The sequence below is a fragment of the Equus przewalskii genome, chromosome 1 (assembly GCF_037783145.1).
Source record: "Equus przewalskii isolate Varuska chromosome 1, EquPr2, whole genome shotgun sequence".
Taxonomy (NCBI): Eukaryota; Metazoa; Chordata; class Mammalia; order Perissodactyla; family Equidae; genus Equus; species Equus przewalskii.
In genome coordinates this window covers 117,582,573-117,600,808 of record NC_091831.1, presented here as the reverse complement: position 1 = coordinate 117,600,808, position 18,236 = coordinate 117,582,573, and the positions used below count along the sequence as shown (strand labels likewise).

Sequence of the window (18,236 nt, the reverse complement as noted above, 5' to 3'; positions counted from 1 at the left end):
GGGTACCTATTGTGTGTCGGATATTGTGTTAACTGATGGAAACTCTAGTGTGCTGCCATTTAGCTCTGTAAAGTAGATATTATTCTCTTTACAGAAGAGAAAACTGAAGTTCTGAGGAATTACATGACTTGTCCAAGTTTATATAACCAGTAACTATAATTAGCTAAAGTGGGATTCAGTGCCACATCAACATGCATTCTTTCCCACTGTGCCTTCCTGATTTCAGTAGATATATTTCTCATCTAATCCTCCTAACAACTTTGTAAATTAGGGATTTTTTTCCCGTAAACTCTGTGTCCTTTTCTTTAAATCAGTTTTTTGAGGTATAATTTATATACGGTAAGTGCACCCTCTTTTTAAGTGAACAGTTTAATAAGTATTGAAAAATTTATATATAGCCGTGAGCCACTATCGCAATCCTGATGTAGAACATTTCCATTTCTCCAGAAAGTTCCTTTGTGCTCCTTCCCAGTCTTTCTCCTTCAGCCAAGGCAACCCTCCTGCAATATTTCTCACCTAAGATTAGTTTTGCATGTTCTAAAACTTCATATAAATAGAATCATTCAGTATATATTCTTTTGCACCCACTTTCTTTTTCTGAGTATAATGTCTGTAATATTTATCCATTTTGTGTGTATCAGTAGTTTATGCCTTTCTATTGCTTTCTATTTTAGTATATGGATATATTATAATTTGATTATCTCTTCTCCTGTTGATGGATATTTGGGTTGTTTCCAGTTTTGGGATATTCTGAACAAAGCTGCTGTGAATATTTGTATACAGGTTTTTGTGTGGAAAATTTTTCATTTCTCTTGGGTAAAATACCTAGCCTTCATTTTTATGGATGAGAATATCAATACTCAAAGAGGTTAAGTGACTTCTCAATGTCAGATAGCCAGTGATTTGGTTGACTCCGATACCTCTTTCCACTATATCACGTTTTTTCTCACTTTTTAGAGGTAAAGAATACAGGTGAAATGGTTTGGGAATTCAGCTGAAGATCCCTGTCAGCTAGGGAAAACAGAGTAGCCTTCATGAAGATGACTTTTGAGCTGGCTTTGAAGAATTAATAGGCTTTTAATATAGAGAGGGTGAGAGGAAAGGAGCAAGGTGAGCAAAGGTGCTTTAGCATGGGCTTCGTTCATTAGTAAATAAGTATTTAATTAATGCCTGCTCAATGCCAGGCACTGTTGTGTGTTCTGGGGCTAAAGCAGTAGCAAAACCAGTGAGTGGGGAGAGGTGGACAGTACACCAAGTAAGTAAATAATATAAGGTGATAAGTGCTCTAGAAGAGAAGCAGGATAGAGATTGCCAGTGGTTGGAGTCAGGATAAATGGGTTGCAATTTTAAATGGAGTACTTGGGACAGCCTCACTGAGAAAGGGATATGTGACCAAAGACAGATTAAATCTTGAGTGTTCCTAATGGGAGTCTAGTGCGTGTAAAGCCCTGAGGCAGGAGTGTGTCTGGTATGTTGGGGAAATTAAAGAGGCCAGTGTGGCTGGAATGGAATAAAAACCAGGGGAGGAGAGGAGTAGGAGATGTGGTCAGAGAGGTATGGGGAGCTAGAAAGTTTAGGGCATGGCAGGCTACTGTGAGGACTGGCTTTACTCTGAATGAGATGGAGAGGCATTGGAGAGTTGTGAGCAGAGGCACTACATTTAAAAAATATAACAGCTTTATTGAGATAGATTTCAGACACCATATAATTCACCGATTTAAGAAATGATTTTCAGTATATTCACACAGTTTTTCAGTCATCACCATAATGAATTTTAGAACATTTTCACCGTCCCCAAAAGAAACTCTGTACTCATCAGCAGTCATTCCCATTTTCCTCCAGCACCCTAGCCCTAGGAAACCACTAATCTACTTTCTGACTCTATGGTTTCCCTATTCTGGACATTACATATAAATGGAATTATTATTTTTTTTTTTTTAAGATTTTATTTTTTTTCCTTTTTCTCCCCAAAGCCCCCTGGTACATAGTTGTATATTCTTCGTTGTGGGTCCTTCTAGTTGTGGCATGTGGGACGCTGCCTCAGCGTGGTTTGATGAGCAGTGCCATGTCCGCGCCCAGGATTCGAACCAACGAAACACTGGGCCGCCTGCAGCGGAGCGCGCGAACTTAACCACTTGGCCACGGGGCCAGCCCATAAATGGAATTATTAAATATATGGTTGTTTGTGACTGGCTTCTTTCACTTAGCATAATATTTTCAAGGTTCATCCATGTTATTCTTTTTTATGACTGAATAATATTCCATTGTATGGATATACCACATTTGGCTTATTTCCACTTTTTGGCTATTATGAATAACACCACTATGAATACTTGTGTATAAGTTTTTCTGTGTCCATGTGTTTTCATTTGAGGTGCTGCATTTTAAAAGGAGCAGATTCACTTGACAAAGGATAAATGACCTAGGCTCTCATCCCAGAAGAAGGTTTGGTTCCAATTACTGCTAGCTTTTCTTTGTTCATTAGCTCTCCTTACAGGGTTAGGCCATTGTTTCTAGCAATTTCCTTCTTCCTTTGTGTTCTTTCTAGTTTCTGTGCCTTGGATTTCTTTGAGTAAAGATTTGTCCACGTTAAATAGGTGCCCTGAAAAGTAAGATCTGTTCTGTGTAGAGCTTTATGTAATTGGTAATTAAGGTATTCTGATGAAATCTTAGTTTATGAAAGTTCTTAAAGAGAGGTTACACAGTATTTTGTGTACTGAGTTGGGGTTTATTATTGGGATATAAAGTCAGTGAAAACAGCATTTAAAAAATGAAATAGAATAGAGAAGGAAATGTCAGAATGGATTTCACACAATAGGGATAAATATTACTTCATGAAACTTTTATTTGTTTCTGTTAAATGCATGTGTGAACTGAGTCAAGATATAAAGTGTGTGTCTTTATAGATTGTAGTGAAAAAACTTTGAAGCCTGTTTCTCTTCTGTTATTATTTTTTTTTTGTGAGCAATGAGGTGTTCAGCATGGAGTATTTAAAATATGCTGTGTTATATCCAAACAAGCAATATAGGAGTGATTTTTTTGTTGTTGTTTAATATAATGAGAAACGTGGGCATGAGATTTGTATCTTTTTATGAATAAATATGATTTTCTGACAATTTTATGACTAATAGTATATATATATATTTATTATTGTAGGAGTTGCACTCTGTGGATTTATGTGGTCAATGAGCTTCTTGGCACAGAAGGGAGTTAAAGAATGATGGTAAGTGATCAAGCTACCTTAAACACTAACCTTAGTTTTTTTGGCCTTCCTCTTTCCTTCCTTCCATCTGTTTTTTTTTTTTCTTAAAGATCGGCACCTGAGCTAACATCTGTTGCCAATCATCTTTTTTTTTTCCCCTTCTTGTTCTCTCCAGAGCCCCCCAGTACATAGTTGTATATTCAAGTCATAGGTCCTTCTGGCTGTGCTACGTGGGATGCTGCCTCAGCATAGCTCGATGAATGGTGCCATGTTTGTGCCCAGGATCCAAATGGGTGAAACCCTGGGCTGCCAAAGCAGAGCACGCAAACTTAACCACTCGGCCATGGGGCCGGCCCCATCTATTTTTCTTTTATCTTTTTTAATGTAATGTTTGTTACATACAAGTTACTCTATGGAACACATTTGTTGTAAAGCACAGTAATAAAGTGAATAACTGTGAATGTTGAGAGCCTAGGAACTGTTGCCTCTATGCTAGACTTACTCTTAACATTTGTGGGTCCTAGGGTAAGAATACAGATGGAAGCCAGCTTCTTTTATGTCTTATCTTAAAAAGTTATAAATCAATTCATACCAACACCTTGACCTACTTTCCTACCCAGGGCCTAGCCAGCTCTTAAGAGGAGCCATATTCTCCCTGGGGCAGGCACAGTGGAAGCTGGGCTAGGGCATTCTCTGAATTTGGGATGGGGACTGATGTGGTGAAACTCACCAGAGAGCCTGGGCAGACAGGTTCACCTTCCCCGCACTTTACTTTTCTAACTCAAGATTTTTGGGCAGTTCTAAGTGTCTTCTTAAACTAGCCCACTCAAACCAGGAGGAGGAGGGAATGCAGTTATATGAGGGAACCCAGTCTGCCTGGACACCTTCTTTGGGAGATTTAGGGTATTTTTTAGAAGATGGTCTTACTAAGTATAGAAGTCTAGGTTGACAGATTTTTCTCTTAGTATCTTGAAAAAAAATTATTCCAGTGTCCTCAGCTTTTCAATTTTTTGATATTTCTTTTTGATTTAACCTAATTTTAATATTATATACATCATTTACATGGTTAAAAATTTAAACTATAAAACAGTATTCATTTAGAGAAGTCTAACATTCATCTCTTTTTTTCCTCTTCTCTTGGAAAAATTCTTTTCCATTTTTTTTTATTGTGGTAAAGCACACATAGACTTTATCATCTTAACCTTTTTTTTTTTGCTGAGGAAGACTCATCTTGAGCTAACGTCTGTGCCAATTTTCCTCTATTTTGTATGTGGATCACTGCCACAGCATGGCTGATGATGAGTGGTGTAGGTCCATGCCTGGGAACCAAACCTGAGCCACTGAAGCAGGGCATGCTGAACTTAACCACTAGGCCATGGGGCCAGCCCCTATCTTAACCATTTTTAAGTATATGGTTCAGTGGTATCAAATATATTCATATTACTGTGCAACCATCACCACCATCATCTCCAGAACTCTCTTCATCTTGCAAAACTGAAACTATACCCATTGAACTCCCTATTCCCCCTTCCCTCAGTTCCTAGCATTCTACTTTCCTTCTCTCTCATTTTGACTACTCTAGGTACCTCATCTAAATGGAATCATACACTATTTGTCTTTTTGTGACTGGCTTATTTCACTTAGCATGATGTCCTCAAGATTCATCCTAGTTTTAGCATATGTCAGAATTTCCCTTTTAAGACTGAATAATATTCCATTGTATGTATATACCACATTTTGCTTATCCATTCATTTGTTGGTGGGCAGAGCTGCTTCCATGTTTTAACTATTGTGAATAATGCTGCTGTGAACATGGGTATACAAGTATCTTTTCAAGACCCTGCTTTCAGTTCTTTTGGATATATGCCCTGAAGTGGAATTGCTGGATTGTGTGGTAATTGTGTTTTTAATTTTTTGAAGACTTGCACCCCCCCTTACTGTTTTAGGTAGTGACTATACCATTTCACATTCCTACCAGTACTGCACAAGGGTTCCAATTTGTCCACTTCCTCACCGAAACTTATTTTTTGTTTTTTTGATAGCCATCCTAATGGGTGTGGTGGGTAATCCTTTTTACTAGTTTTTCGTTTATCCTTTGTTGCTTATATTTTCAAAAAGAAGCAAATAAGATATATGTGTATGTATGTATATTATGTATATATGTTTATTGCTCTCTCTTTCTTTTTCCTTTTTCTTTTTTTAAGATACTTGAAGTCTCTAGGCTCATTTTACATCTCATTGAGTCGTCAAGGTCTCTTTTAACCCAAACCAGAGGCTTTTTTTTTTCTTTCTTAGATTGGCACCTGAGCTGACACCTGTTGCCAATCTTCTTCTCTTTTTTGTCCTTCTAGTTGTGGCATGTGGGACACCGCCTCAGCATGGCCTAATAAGCAGTGCCGTGTTGGTGCCCAGGATCTGAACTGGCGAAACTCTGGGCCGCCTCAGCAGAGCACGCGAACTTAATCACTTGGCCACGGGGCTGGTCCCCTGCTCTCTCTTTCTTGAATACAGAGATATCATACAGTAGTCCTCCATTATCTGTAGTGTTAGTTACCTACAGTCAACCACAGTTCAAAAATATTAAATAGAAAATTCCAGAAATAAACAATTCATAAGTTTTAAATTGCACACCATTCTCAGTAGTGTGATGAAGTCTCAAGTTGTCCCGCTGTCTTCCACCCAGGACATGAATCATCCTTTTGTCCAGCATATCCACACTGTATACACTACCCACCCATTAGTCACTTAGTAGCCATCTTGGTTATCAAATTGACTGTCACAGTATCACATTGCTTGTGTTCAAGAAATCCTTATTTTACTTAGTAATGACCCCAAAGCTCAAGAGTGGTGATGCTGGCAATTTCGATATACCAGAGAGAAGCCATAAAGTGCTTCTTTTAAGTGAAAAGGTGAAAGTTCTCGACTTAATAAGGAAAGAAAAAAAAAAATTGTATGCTGTTTGCTAAGATGTGTGGTAAGAATGAATCTCCTATCTGTGAAATTGTAAGGAGGAAACAGAAACTTGTGCTAGTTTTGCTGTTGCACCTCAAATATGTATGTGTAGGAAAAAAATATAGTAAATTAGTGTTCTGTACTATCTGCAGTTTTAGGCATCCACTGGGTGTCTTGGAACATATCCCCCACAGATAAACAGGGATTACTTTATTCTAATACCTTATTTTTTTTTCCACTTAGCAATATAGATCTTCCTTGACTTATGATGGGGTCATGTCCTGATAACCCATTGTAAGTTGAAACTATTGTGAGTGGAAAATGCACTTAATGCATCTAACCTACTGAACATCATAGCTTAGCTTACCATACCTTAAACATGCTTAGAACATTTACATTAGCCTATAGTTGGACAAAATCATCTAACACAAAACCTATTTTATAAGTTGAGTCTGTCATATAATTTACTGAATACTGTACTGAAAGTGAAAAACAGAATGATTGTATGGGTATAGAATGGTTGTGTCAGTTATTTACCCTTGTGATTGTGTGACTGCCCAGCATCATGAAAGAATACAGTCATGTCTCACTTAATGGCAGTGCTACATTCTGAGAAGTGTGTCGTTAGTTAACTTCTTCATTCTGTGAACATCATAGAGTGTATTTAAACAAACCCAGATGGTATAGCCTACTACACATCTAGGCTATATGGTACTAATCTTAGGAGGCCACCATTGTATATGTGGTCCAACGTTGACCAAAACGTTGTTATGTGGTGCATGACTATATCATACTGCATATTGCTAGTCTGGGGAAAAGATCAAAATTCTAAGTATGGTTTCTACTGAATGCATATAGCTTTTACACCATCGTAAAGTCAAAAAATCGTTAGTTGAACCATTGTTAAGTCAGGGAACGTCTGTATATTTTAGAGCATTAGAGATACTCATTCCTTTTTACAGCTGCATAGTGTTTCCTTTTGATCTGTGTTACTTTTAAACAGCTCTAATGGGCAAGGTATAGTAAACCACTGCTAATCTGCCACTTGTGACTCTATAAGGAATGTGGCCAAAAACCTGAAAGTAAGTGAAAAATGCGTATGATCATCCACAATAGATAATCCACACACTGAAAGTATATTCACTATACTTGTAGAATTCTTGAATTCCTTATTCAGAATCATAATAGTACATTTCCTATAATTCTAACATATAAGTACTGATAGCTGATAGCTTGATGGAGAAGGGAAAATAATTAAGAATTAAGCTTTTGTATTCTGCCTAATCATCAGGAAGTAAAGAGCTTAAAAATTCTAAAAACACTTTAGTCTGGGCCCATTTATTTTATGACAGCCATCCCCTGCACTTCTATAGCTCCTGAGGGCATAATTATATTACAAAATATCATACAAAAATTGGTGTTCATAGTGATGACCTGAAATTACCAAGAGGAAGTTGCTTCAGTAGCCTCTTATTTTATTTTATTTTATTTTTTTGAGGAAGATTAGCCTTGAGCTAACTACTGCCAATCTGCCTCTTTTTTTTTTGCTGAGGAAGAGTGGCCCTGAGCTAACATCCATGCCCATCTTCCTCTACTTTATACATGGGATGCCTACCACAGCATGGCTTTTGCCAAGCGGTGCCATGTCAACAACTGGGATCCGAACCAGCGAACCCTGGGCCACTGAGAAGCGGAACATGCGAACTTAACTGCTGCGGCGCCGGGCCAGCCCCAAAGTAGCCTCTATTTTAAAAGTCAGGGAAGGGGGCCAGCCCCGTGGCCAAGTGGTTAAGTTTGTGCGCTCCGCTGCGGCAGCCCAGGGTTTTGCTGGTTTGGGATCCTGGGCACGGACATGGCACCTCTCATCAGGCCACGTTGAGGTGGTGTCCCACATGCCACAACTAGAAGGGCCTGCAACTAAGATATACAACTATGTACTGGGTGGATTTGGGGAGATAAAGCAGGGGAAAAAAAAAAAGATTGGCAACAGTTGTTAGCTCAGGTGCCAATCTTTTTTTTTTTAATTGAGTTAATGATAGGTTACAATCTTGTGAAATTTCAGTTGTACATTAATGTTTGTCATTCATGTTGGAGGTGCACCACTTCACCCTTTGTGCCCACTCCCCACCCCACCTTTCCCCTGGTAGCCACTGATCTGTTTTCTTTGTCCACATTTTTAAATTCTTCATGTGAGTGGAGTCATACAGAGATTATCCTTCTCTAACTGGCTTATTTCACTTAACAAAATTCCCTCAAGGTCCATCCATGTTATTGCAAATGGAATGATTTTGTTCTGTTTTACAGCTGAGTGGTATTCCATTGTATATATATACCACATCTTCTTTATCCATCATCTGTTGATGGGCACTTAGGTTGCTTCCACGTCTTGGCTATTGTAAATAATGCTGCAATGAACATTGGGGTGCATAGGACTTTTGGAATTGCTGACTTCAAGCTCTTTGGATAGATACCCAGTAGTGGAATGGCTGGATCGTATGGTAGTTCTATTTTTAATTTTTTGAGGAATCTCCATACTGTTTTCCATAGTGGCTGCATCAGTTTGCATTCCCACCAGCAGTGTATGAGGGTTCCTTTTTCTCCACAACCTCTCCAACATTTGTTACTATTAGTTTTAGATATTTTTGTTATTCTAATGGGTCTAAGGTGATATCCTAGTGTAGTTTTGATTTGCATTTCCCTGATGATCAACGATGATGAACATCTTTTCATGTGCCTATTGGCCATCCGTATAACTTCTTTGGAGAAATGTCTCTTCATGTCTCCAGTCCATTTTTTGATCGGGTTGTTTGATTTTTTGTTGCTGAGTTGTGAGAGTTCTTTATATATTATGGATATTAAGCCTTTGTCAGATATATGACTTGCAAATATTTTTTCCCAGTTAGTGGGTTGGTTTTTTGTTTCAATCCTATTTTCATTTACGTTGAAGAAGTTCTTTAGTCTGATGAAGTCCCATTTGTTTATTCTTTCTACAGTTTCCCTTGTCTGAGAAGACATGGTGTCCGAAAAGGTCCTTTTAATACTGATGTCAAAGAGTGTACTGCCTGCATTTTCTTCTAGAAACCTTATGGTCTCAGGTCTCAACTTTAGGTCTTTGATCCATTTTGAGTTTATTTTTGTGAATGGTGAGAAAGAATGGTCAATTTTCATTCTTTTACATGTGGCTTTCCAGTCTCAGGTGCCAATCTTAAAAAAAAAAAAGTCAGGGAAGTGTGATTCAGAGATCTTCATCCAAAACAGTAAAGCCGAAAAGAATTTATGCTTAGCAGGGCGAATTTCTGTTATGGATTTATGTTGAAACCTCATTTCTTAATGGTGTTCATTTATTCATGATATATTTATCATGCCAATCATTTATTTGTAATTTCTTTATCATGTCAAGTATTCATCATTCATGATGTATTTATTTATGTGCTGGGCACTGTGCTAGGCAGTGGGAATAGAGTGATGAACAAAACCCAGTCCTCCAGAAACTTACAGTCTAATGAGAAAGACAGATGTTAAACACATAGATTATATAATTTAAAATGTAATTGTGATATGTGCTATAAAGGAGTATGATTTGTTTAAAGTATGTAAAAGGGATCCTGGCCAAGTCTAGGGATTGAGGATACCCCATTCTGAGAAAGGTATTTTTAAGTTGGGACTTGAAAGATCATTAGGCTTCAGCTGGGCTAAGAGGAACACTGTCTTAAGGATGTTTCTCTAGCAAGTGGAGTTGGCTTCAGACAAAACTTGATCCACTGGTTCAGTGATGTCACCAAGGATTTGGTTCCTTTTCTTCCCTTGACTCTGCCTTCTGTTCTGTTGCCATTATCTTATGGCTTGCTTTATAATCCCTAGTTGGTTAGCAGTAGTTTTCAGAACTGTATATTCCCTCATATATGGCCAGTAGGAAAGAATCTTTTCCCTAACATTTCAGGAAAAGATCTGAAGTCCACTCTGTATTGATCACCTTAGGTTACATGCTCCCCCCAAATCACTGTGTTATGGTCAGAGGAGTGGAATATGCTGACTGGTTTAGGCAATTCATGTGTTGCCTTGGGTTCTGTATGAAATCTGCTTGTCTGGAACCACATAGGACCCCAGAAAAAATTGAGCTATTTGGAAAAGAAGCTGTAGGGAATGAATATTGGGGAGAAACCAATAAATGTACGTGGTAGAGGGGTGGAGCATTCCAGATAGAAGAAAGAATTCTGTATAAATGCCCCGAATTAGGAAGGAGCTTGGTGCCTATGGGCAACTGAATGAAAGTCATTGTGGTTGGAGCATGGCAAACAAGGAGAAGAGTAATGAAAGAGGAGGCTAGAGAGGTAGACAGAGGTCAGGTTGTGCATTGGTAGATAATGCCAGATTTCCAAGGTGGTTGTACCACTTTAGTCTCTTGTCAGCAGTGTATGAGAGGAATTGCCCCAAATCCTCACCAACTAATGGTATAGTCATTTATTTTTAAATTTTAATTTATTTATTATTGATGTCATAATGGTTTATAACATTGTGAAATTTCTGTTGTACATTATGTTTTGTCAGTCACCACATGTATGTGCCCTTTTACCCCTTATGCCCACCCCACGGCCCCCTTCCCCTGGTAACCACTGAACTGTTCTCTTTGTGCGTTTATCTTCCACATGTGAGTGAAATCATGTGGTGTTTGTCTTTCTCTGTCTGGCTTATTTCACTAAGCATAATACCCTCAAGTTCCATCCATGTTGTTGCAAATGGGATGATTTTGTCTTTTTTATGGCTGAGTAGTATTCCATTGTATATGTATACTGCATCTTCTTTATACATGCATCAGTTGGTGGGCACTTGGGTTGCTTCCACATTTTGACTATTGTGAATAATGCTGCAGCAAACACAGGGATGCATAAGTCTCTTTGAATTGTTGATTTCATGTTCTTTGGATAAATACTCAGTAGTGGAATAGCTGGGTTGTATGGTATTCTATTTTTAACTTTTTGAGAAATCTCCATACTGTTTTCCATAGTGGCTGCACCAGTTTGCATTCCCACCAGCAGTGTGTGAGGGTTCCCTTTTCTCCACATCCTCTCCAACATTTGTTGTTTTTTGTCTTGGGAATTATAGCCATTCTAACAGATGTAAGGTGATATCTCATTGTAGTTTTGGTTTGCATTTCCATGATGATTAGTGATGTTGAACATCTTTTCATGTGCCTGTTAGCCATCTGTATATCTTCCTTGGAAAAATGTCTGCTCATATCCTTTGCCCATTTTTTGATCAGGTTGTTCATTTTTGTTGTTGTTGAGTTGTATGAGTTCTTTATATATTTTGGAGATTAATCCCTTGTCAGATATAGGATTTGCAAATGTTTTTCTCCCAGTTGGTAGGTTGTCTTTTTGTTTTGTTCATGATTCCCTTTGCCTTGCAGAAGCTCTTTAGTCTGATGAAGTCTCATTTGTTTATTTTTTCTTTTCTTTCCCTTGCCCTAGTGGATATGGTATTTGAAAATGTGCGTCTAAGACAGATGTCAAAGAGTGTACTGCCTGTATTTTCCTCTAGGAGTGTTATGGTTTCAGGTCTTACATTCAAGTCTTTAATCCATTTTGAGTTAATTTTGGTGTATGGTGAAAGATAAAGGTCTACTTTCTTTCTTTTACACGTGGCTGTCTAGTTTTCCCAACACCATTTACTCAAGAGACTTTTCTTTCTCCATTATCTGTTCTTAGCTCCTTGGTCAAAGATTAGCTGTCCATAGATGTGTGGTTTTATTTCTGGGCTTTCAATTCTGTTCCATTCATCTGTGTGTCTGTTTCTGTACCAATACCTTGCTGTTTTGGTTACTGTAGCTTGGTAGTATATTTTGAAGTCAGGGATTGTAATGCCTCCAGCTGTGTTCTTTTTTTTCAGGATTGCTTTAGCTATTTGGGGTCTTTTGTTGCCCCATATGAATTTTAGGATTCTTTGTTCTATTTCCATGAAGAATGTCATTGGGATTCTGATTGGGATTGCATGAATCTGTAGATTGCTTTAGGTAGTATGGACATTTTAACTATGTTTATTCTTCCAGTCCACATGCATGGAATATCTTTCCATTACATTATGTTGTCATAGATTTCTTTCAATAATGTCTTATAATTTTCGTTGTATAGGTCTTTCATCTCCTTGACTAAATTTATTCCTAGATACTTTATTCTTTTTGTTGTAATTGTAAATGGGATTGTATCCTTGAGTTCTCTTTATGTTAGTTCATTATTAGAGTGTAGAAATGCAACTGATTTTTATAAGTTGATTTTGTACCCTGCCACTGTGCTGTAGTTGTTGATTATTTCTAGTAGTTTTCCGATGGGTTCTTTAGGGTTTTCTGTATATGAAATCATATTGTCTGCAAACAGCAAGTTTTACTTCCTTCTTTCCAATTTGGATACCTTTCATTTCCTTTTCTTGCCTAATTGCTCTGGCCCAAACCTCCAGTGCTATGATGAATAAGTGGTGAGAGTGGACACCCTTGTCTTGTTCCTGTTCTCAGATGGATGGCTTTCTGTTTTTCTCTATTGAGTATGTTGTTGGCTGTGGGTTTGTCATATATGACCTGTATTATGTAGAGGTGCTTTCCTTTTATACCCATTTTATTGAGAATTTTTATCAAAATAGCTGTTGGATCATGTCACATGCTTTCTCTGTGTCTATTGAGATAACATGTAGTTTTTATTCCTCATTTTGTTAATGTGGTGTATCACAATGATAGATTTGCAGATGTTGAACCATCCCTGCATTCCTGGTTAAATCCCACTTGATCATAGTATATGATCCTTTTAAGGTACTGCTGTATTTGGTTTGCCAATATTTTGTTGACGATTTTTGCGTCTATGTTCGTCAGCAATATTGGCCTGTAATGTTCCTTCTTTGTGTTGTCCTTGCCTGGCTTTGGGATCAGGGTGATGTTACCCTGATAAAATGTGTTAGGAAGTGTTTCATCTTCAATTTTTTGGAGTAGTTTGAGAAGCACAGGTATTAAATCATCTTTGAATGTTTGGTAGAATTCTCCAGAGAAGCCATCCGGTCCTGGACTTTCTTGAGGTGGTGGGGGAGATTTTGGATTACTGTTTCAATCTCTTTATTAGTGACTGGTCTATTCAGATTTGCTGTTTCTTCATGATACAGTTTTGGGAGGTTGTATGAGTCTAAGAATTTATCCATTGCTTCTAGATTGTCCAGTTGTCCAATGTATGCCAATGAAAGGCATATAGTCTTTCACAGTATTCTTTTATAATCCTTTGTATTTCTGTGATATCTGTTGTAATTTCTCATCTTTCATTTCTAATTTTGCTTATCTGAGCCTTCTCTCTTTTTTTCTTAGTGAGTCTGGCTAAGGGTTTGTCAATTTTGTTTATCTTCTCAAAGAACCAGCTCTTAGTTTCGTTGGTCTTTTCTACTGTTTTTTTGGTTTCAATGTCATTTGTTTCTGCTCTAATTTTTATTATTTCCCTCCTTCTGCTGATTTTGGGCTTTGTTTGGTCTTCTTTTCCTAGTTCTGTTAGGTGTAATTTAAGATTGCTTATTTGAGATTTTTATTGTTTGTTAGGGTGGGCCTGCTTTGCTATGAATTTCCCTCCTAGGTTTGTTTTTGCTGCATCCCATATGAGTTGTTAGGGTATATTTTCATTTTCATTTGTCTCCAGATGTTCTTTGACTTCTTTAATTTCTTAACGGATCCTTGGTTGTTCAGTAGCATGTTGTTTAGCCTCCACGTGTTTTTCACTTTCCCAGCTTTTTTCTTATAGTTGATTTCTAGTTTCATAGCATTGTGGTTGGAAAAGATGCTTGATATGATTGCAGTCATTTTTTTTTTTTTTTTTTTGAGGAAGATTAGCCCTGAGCTAACTACTGCCAGTCCTCTTTTTTGCTGAGGAAGCCTGGCCCTGAGCTAACATCCGTGCCCATCTTCCTCTACTTTATACGTGGGACGCCTACCACAGCATGGCATGCCAAGCAGTGCCATGTCTGCACTTGGGATCTGAACCAGTGAACCCCGGGCTGCTGAGAAGCAGAATGTGTGAACTTAACCTCTGTGCCAGCAGGCTGGCCCCTGATTTCAATCTTCTTAAATTTATTGAGGCTTCCCTTGTTTCCCAACATATGGTCTGTCTTTGAGAATGTTCCATGTGCACTTGAGAAGAATGTGTATTCTGCTGTTTTTGGATGGAGTGTTCTGTATCAATCTATCAAGTCCATCTGGTCTAGTTTTTTGTTTAATTCCACATCCTTGTTGACTTTCTGTCTGGATGATCTATCCATTGATGTGAGTGGGCTGTTAAGTTCCCCTACTATTATTGTGTTTCGGTTAATATGTCCTTTTAGGTCTGTTAATAGTTGCTTTATGTACTTTGGTGCTCCTGTGTTTGGTGCATATATATTTATAAGTGTTATGTCCTCTTGGAGGAGTGTCTGTTTTATCATTATATACTGCCCCTCTTTGTCCTCATTGCCTTTTTTTATCTCGAAGTCTACTTTCTCTGATAGAAGTATGGCAACACCTGCTTTCTTTTGTTTGCCATTAGCTTGGAGTATCATCTTCCACCCCTTCACTCTGAGCCACTGTCTGTCTTTAGAGCTGAGATGTGTTCCCTGGAGGCAGCATATTGTTGGGTCTTGTTTTTTAATCCATCCGTCCACTCTGTGCCTTTTGAATGGAGAATTCAATCCATTTACATTTAGATTGATTATTGATATATGAGGTCTTACTGCTGCCATTTATCACTTGGTTTCCAGTTTTGTATTTCCCTTTTTTTTTTTGGTCTGGTGTATTTCAGACTGCCACTTCAGTTTGGTGGCTCTCTATGATGGTTGTCTCAGTTTTCTCTTCATTTATCATTTGTGTCTCTCTTCTGATTTTTTGTTTAGTGGTTACCATGTGGTTTTTGTAAAAGATCTCATAGATGAGATTGTTCATTCTCTGTTAGCCTCTTGTTCCCTTAGTCTAAACAGGTTTCGTCCTTTTTCTCTTCCACTTCTAAGCTGTCACAACTTATTCCATTATGTGTTGTCAATTTGTGGTTAATTGAAGTGATTATATTTATTTTTGATCTTTTCCTTCCCCTTATCTTTACACTTATAATTAAGCACTTGATAATCTGTTCTGATAGAGAGTTGCAATTTTCTTATTTTCTCTGCCTATTTATTTCCTTGCTCAAAGCTTTGTAAACCCTTTTTTTTTTTTTTTTTCAGGTATGAGGGCCTTCTTAATCAAATCTTGTAGTAGGGGTCTTATGGTAATGAAGTCTCTCAGCTTTTGTTTATCTGGGGATGTTTTTATTTCTTCATCATATCTGAAGGATAGTTTCACTGGGTATGAAAGTTTTTGTCTGTCAGAATTTTGAATATATCAGTCCACTCTATCCTAGCCTATAAAGTTTCTGCTGAGAAATCCACTGAAAGCCTGGTAGGGGTCCCTTTGCAGGTTATTTTCTTCTGCCTTGCTGCCCTTAATATTTTTTCTTTGTCATGGACTTCTGCCAGCTTTACTGATACATGTATTGGAGAAGGTCTTTTTACAGTGATGTAATTAGGAGTTCTATTGGCCTCATTCATATGTAATTCTAGCTCTGTCTCCAGGTTTGGGAAGTTCTCAGCTACTATTTGATTCAGAGAACAAGTGCTCTGCTCCTTTCTCCCTCTCATCTCCCTCTTGAGTACCTGTAGTCCTTATGTTGCATTTCCTAATTGAGTCAGATATTTCTCAGAGAATTTTTTTTGATTCTTTTTAGTCTTAGTTCTCTCTCCTCCTCCATCTGGAGAATTTCTATATTCCTATCCTCTAGATATCTAATTCTATCCTCCGTAGTAGCAGCCCTGTTATTTAAGGACTCCGGATTTTTCTTTATCTCCTCCATTGTGTTTTTCATCTCCAACATTTCTGATTGCTTTTTCTTTACAGTTTCTCTCTCTTTTCTGAAGAATTCCCTCTATTGATTAATTTTGTTCCTGATTTCATCAAACTGTCTTTCTGTATTCTCTTGTAACTCATTGAGTATTTTTATGATGGCTGTTTTGAATGATCTGTCATAGATTTTAGATTTCTGTGCCTTTATGATTGATTTCTCGCTGTTTTTCTTTTTCCTTCTGGTCTGGAGTATTCATATATTTCTTCATACCGTTTGATGGAATGGCTTTGTGCCATCACACAGTGATAGTATCTGGTTGCAGGTTCCTCCTACCACCACTGTGGGTGGGGGTGGCAGGAGCTGTCTAATCTGAGCATGCCCTGATCCCTGTCAGCTGTGCCTCTCCTAGCCTGGGCCCCCTCCTTGGGATTACAGCATCCCCATGGGGTCTCCCACAGAATGGGAAAGCAATCACATGGGGGCTCAGGGTTGCTGCTGTCTGCTCCCATAGTCCTGCCCACTTATGCTCCCCCTCTCTGGAGCCACAGTGGTACTGTGGGCCTTTGTGACAGCCAGGAGCTCGTTTGCCCAGACTCGCCACTCTGCTTCTGTCTGCTTCTAGGTGGCACCAGCTGTTGTGTTTGGTGGGCTGGGCCTCCCTACTGGGTCCGAGCCAGAGCCACTCCCTGGGATTGCTGTGGGACTGTAGGCTCTCCTACTGGACTAGAGAGCAATCATGCAGGGGCTCAGGGCTCATGCCATCTGCTCCCATAGTCTTGCCAAGTTGTGCTCCCCACTTCAGGGCCGCAGCTCTACTATGGGTGTTCGAGGAAGCTGGGAGCTTGTTTGCCCAGGCTCCCAGTTCCACTGCCGTCTGCTCCTAGATGGCACCAGCCTTTGTGCTTGGTGGGTGGGGCCTCCTCAGTGGTTCTGAGCCTGAGTTGCTCCCTGTGGATCATGCAGCCTTGTAGACTCTCCCACCAGATGGGGAAGCTCCCACTATGAGCGCTCCAGCTGGGAGAGCAGTCGCACATGTGTACTGGGCTGCCTGGGGGTTGGAGAGTGCTCATCTGTCTTCACCACCTCCCCAGGGGTAGTCCATCCACCTTCAGAAGTATAGCTGTGCAGTTGTCTTAGGTGTCCTGGTGTGCTATGTGTGTATCCTCTGCTGATCAATGAATGTCCATTTAGTTGAAGTTAGAACGGGGAGAGACAAAGGGAACAGTTCATTCCACCATGTTGCTTATGTCACTCCTACAGTCATTTATTTTTTAAAAATTCTGGTAATTTTTATGACTGATTTTGAGGACCTTTTCATGTGGTAATTGGTCATTTATATATCTTTTGTACAGTGCTTGCTCAAGTTTCACTTTTCTATTGGATTCTCTCTCTCTTTTTTTTCTTTTTTGTGAGGAAGACTGACCCTGAGGTAACATCTGTTACCAGTCTTCCTCTTTTTGCTTGAGGAAGTTTGTCGCTGAGCTGACATCTGTGCCACTCTTCCTCTATTTTGTATATGCGATGCTGGCTCAGGATGACTTGAGTGGTGCGTAGGTCTGTGCCCAGGATCTGAACCTGTGAAACCTGGGCTGCCAACACGGAGCGCACAGACTTAGCCACTACACCACTGGGATGGCCTTCGTCTTTCTTTTTCTAATTGATTTAAGAAGTTCTCTATGTATTCTGGGTACAGGGTACAAGACCTTTGTCACTTTTATGTATATATCTTCTCTGTGCTTGCTTTTTCATTCTTTTAATGATACCTTCTTAATAGAATCTGTCCTTAATTTTAATAAAGTTCATTTTATCAGTTTTCCCCCTTATGATTAATGCTTTTCATGTCCTGATGAAGAAATTTTTCTCTACCTGATGATCATGAAAATTTTCTTTTATCATCATTATTTTTAGTAACTTTTATTTTGCTATGATGTCAAATTTAAGAAAGATTGCAAGAGAAGTACAAGGAATTCTCATATATCATTTCACTAGATTTATCAGTTGCTAATTTTGCCTGTTTTCCTTTATCATATTCTCTCACTCTTTTTCTTTGTGTATAACTACACACATATGTATATATACATATACACACATACGCGTATATACCTATACACACATACATGTGTATATACCTTTGCACACACATACGCGTGTATATACCTATGCACACACATATAAATATATGCATTTACTTTTTTCCCTGAACCATCTGAGACTATTTGAAG

General features: G+C 38.6%; 1 protein-coding gene across 50 annotated transcripts in view; it reads left to right on the top strand.

Annotated features, from left to right (window-relative positions):
* The window catches only part of SCAPER (S-phase cyclin A associated protein in the ER), a 521,170-nt gene that overhangs the window by 35,264 nt on the left and 467,670 nt on the right, over positions 1-18,236 (top strand). For 47 of the 50 annotated variants that reach the window (XR_011526452.1, XR_011526476.1, XR_011526453.1 and 44 more), the window contains one exon: positions 3,157-3,223. Coding sequence is in view for 23 of the 50 variants with exons in the window: in XM_070573827.1 (XP_070429928.1) it covers positions 3,218-3,223 (6 nt within the window). In the remaining 27 variants the exon portion in view is untranslated. Of the gene's footprint in view, positions 1-2,374; positions 2,446-3,156; positions 3,224-18,236 lie in introns of all 50 variants that reach the window. The other 3 variants (XM_070573833.1, XM_070573728.1, XM_070573698.1) reach the window with 1 other exon arrangement.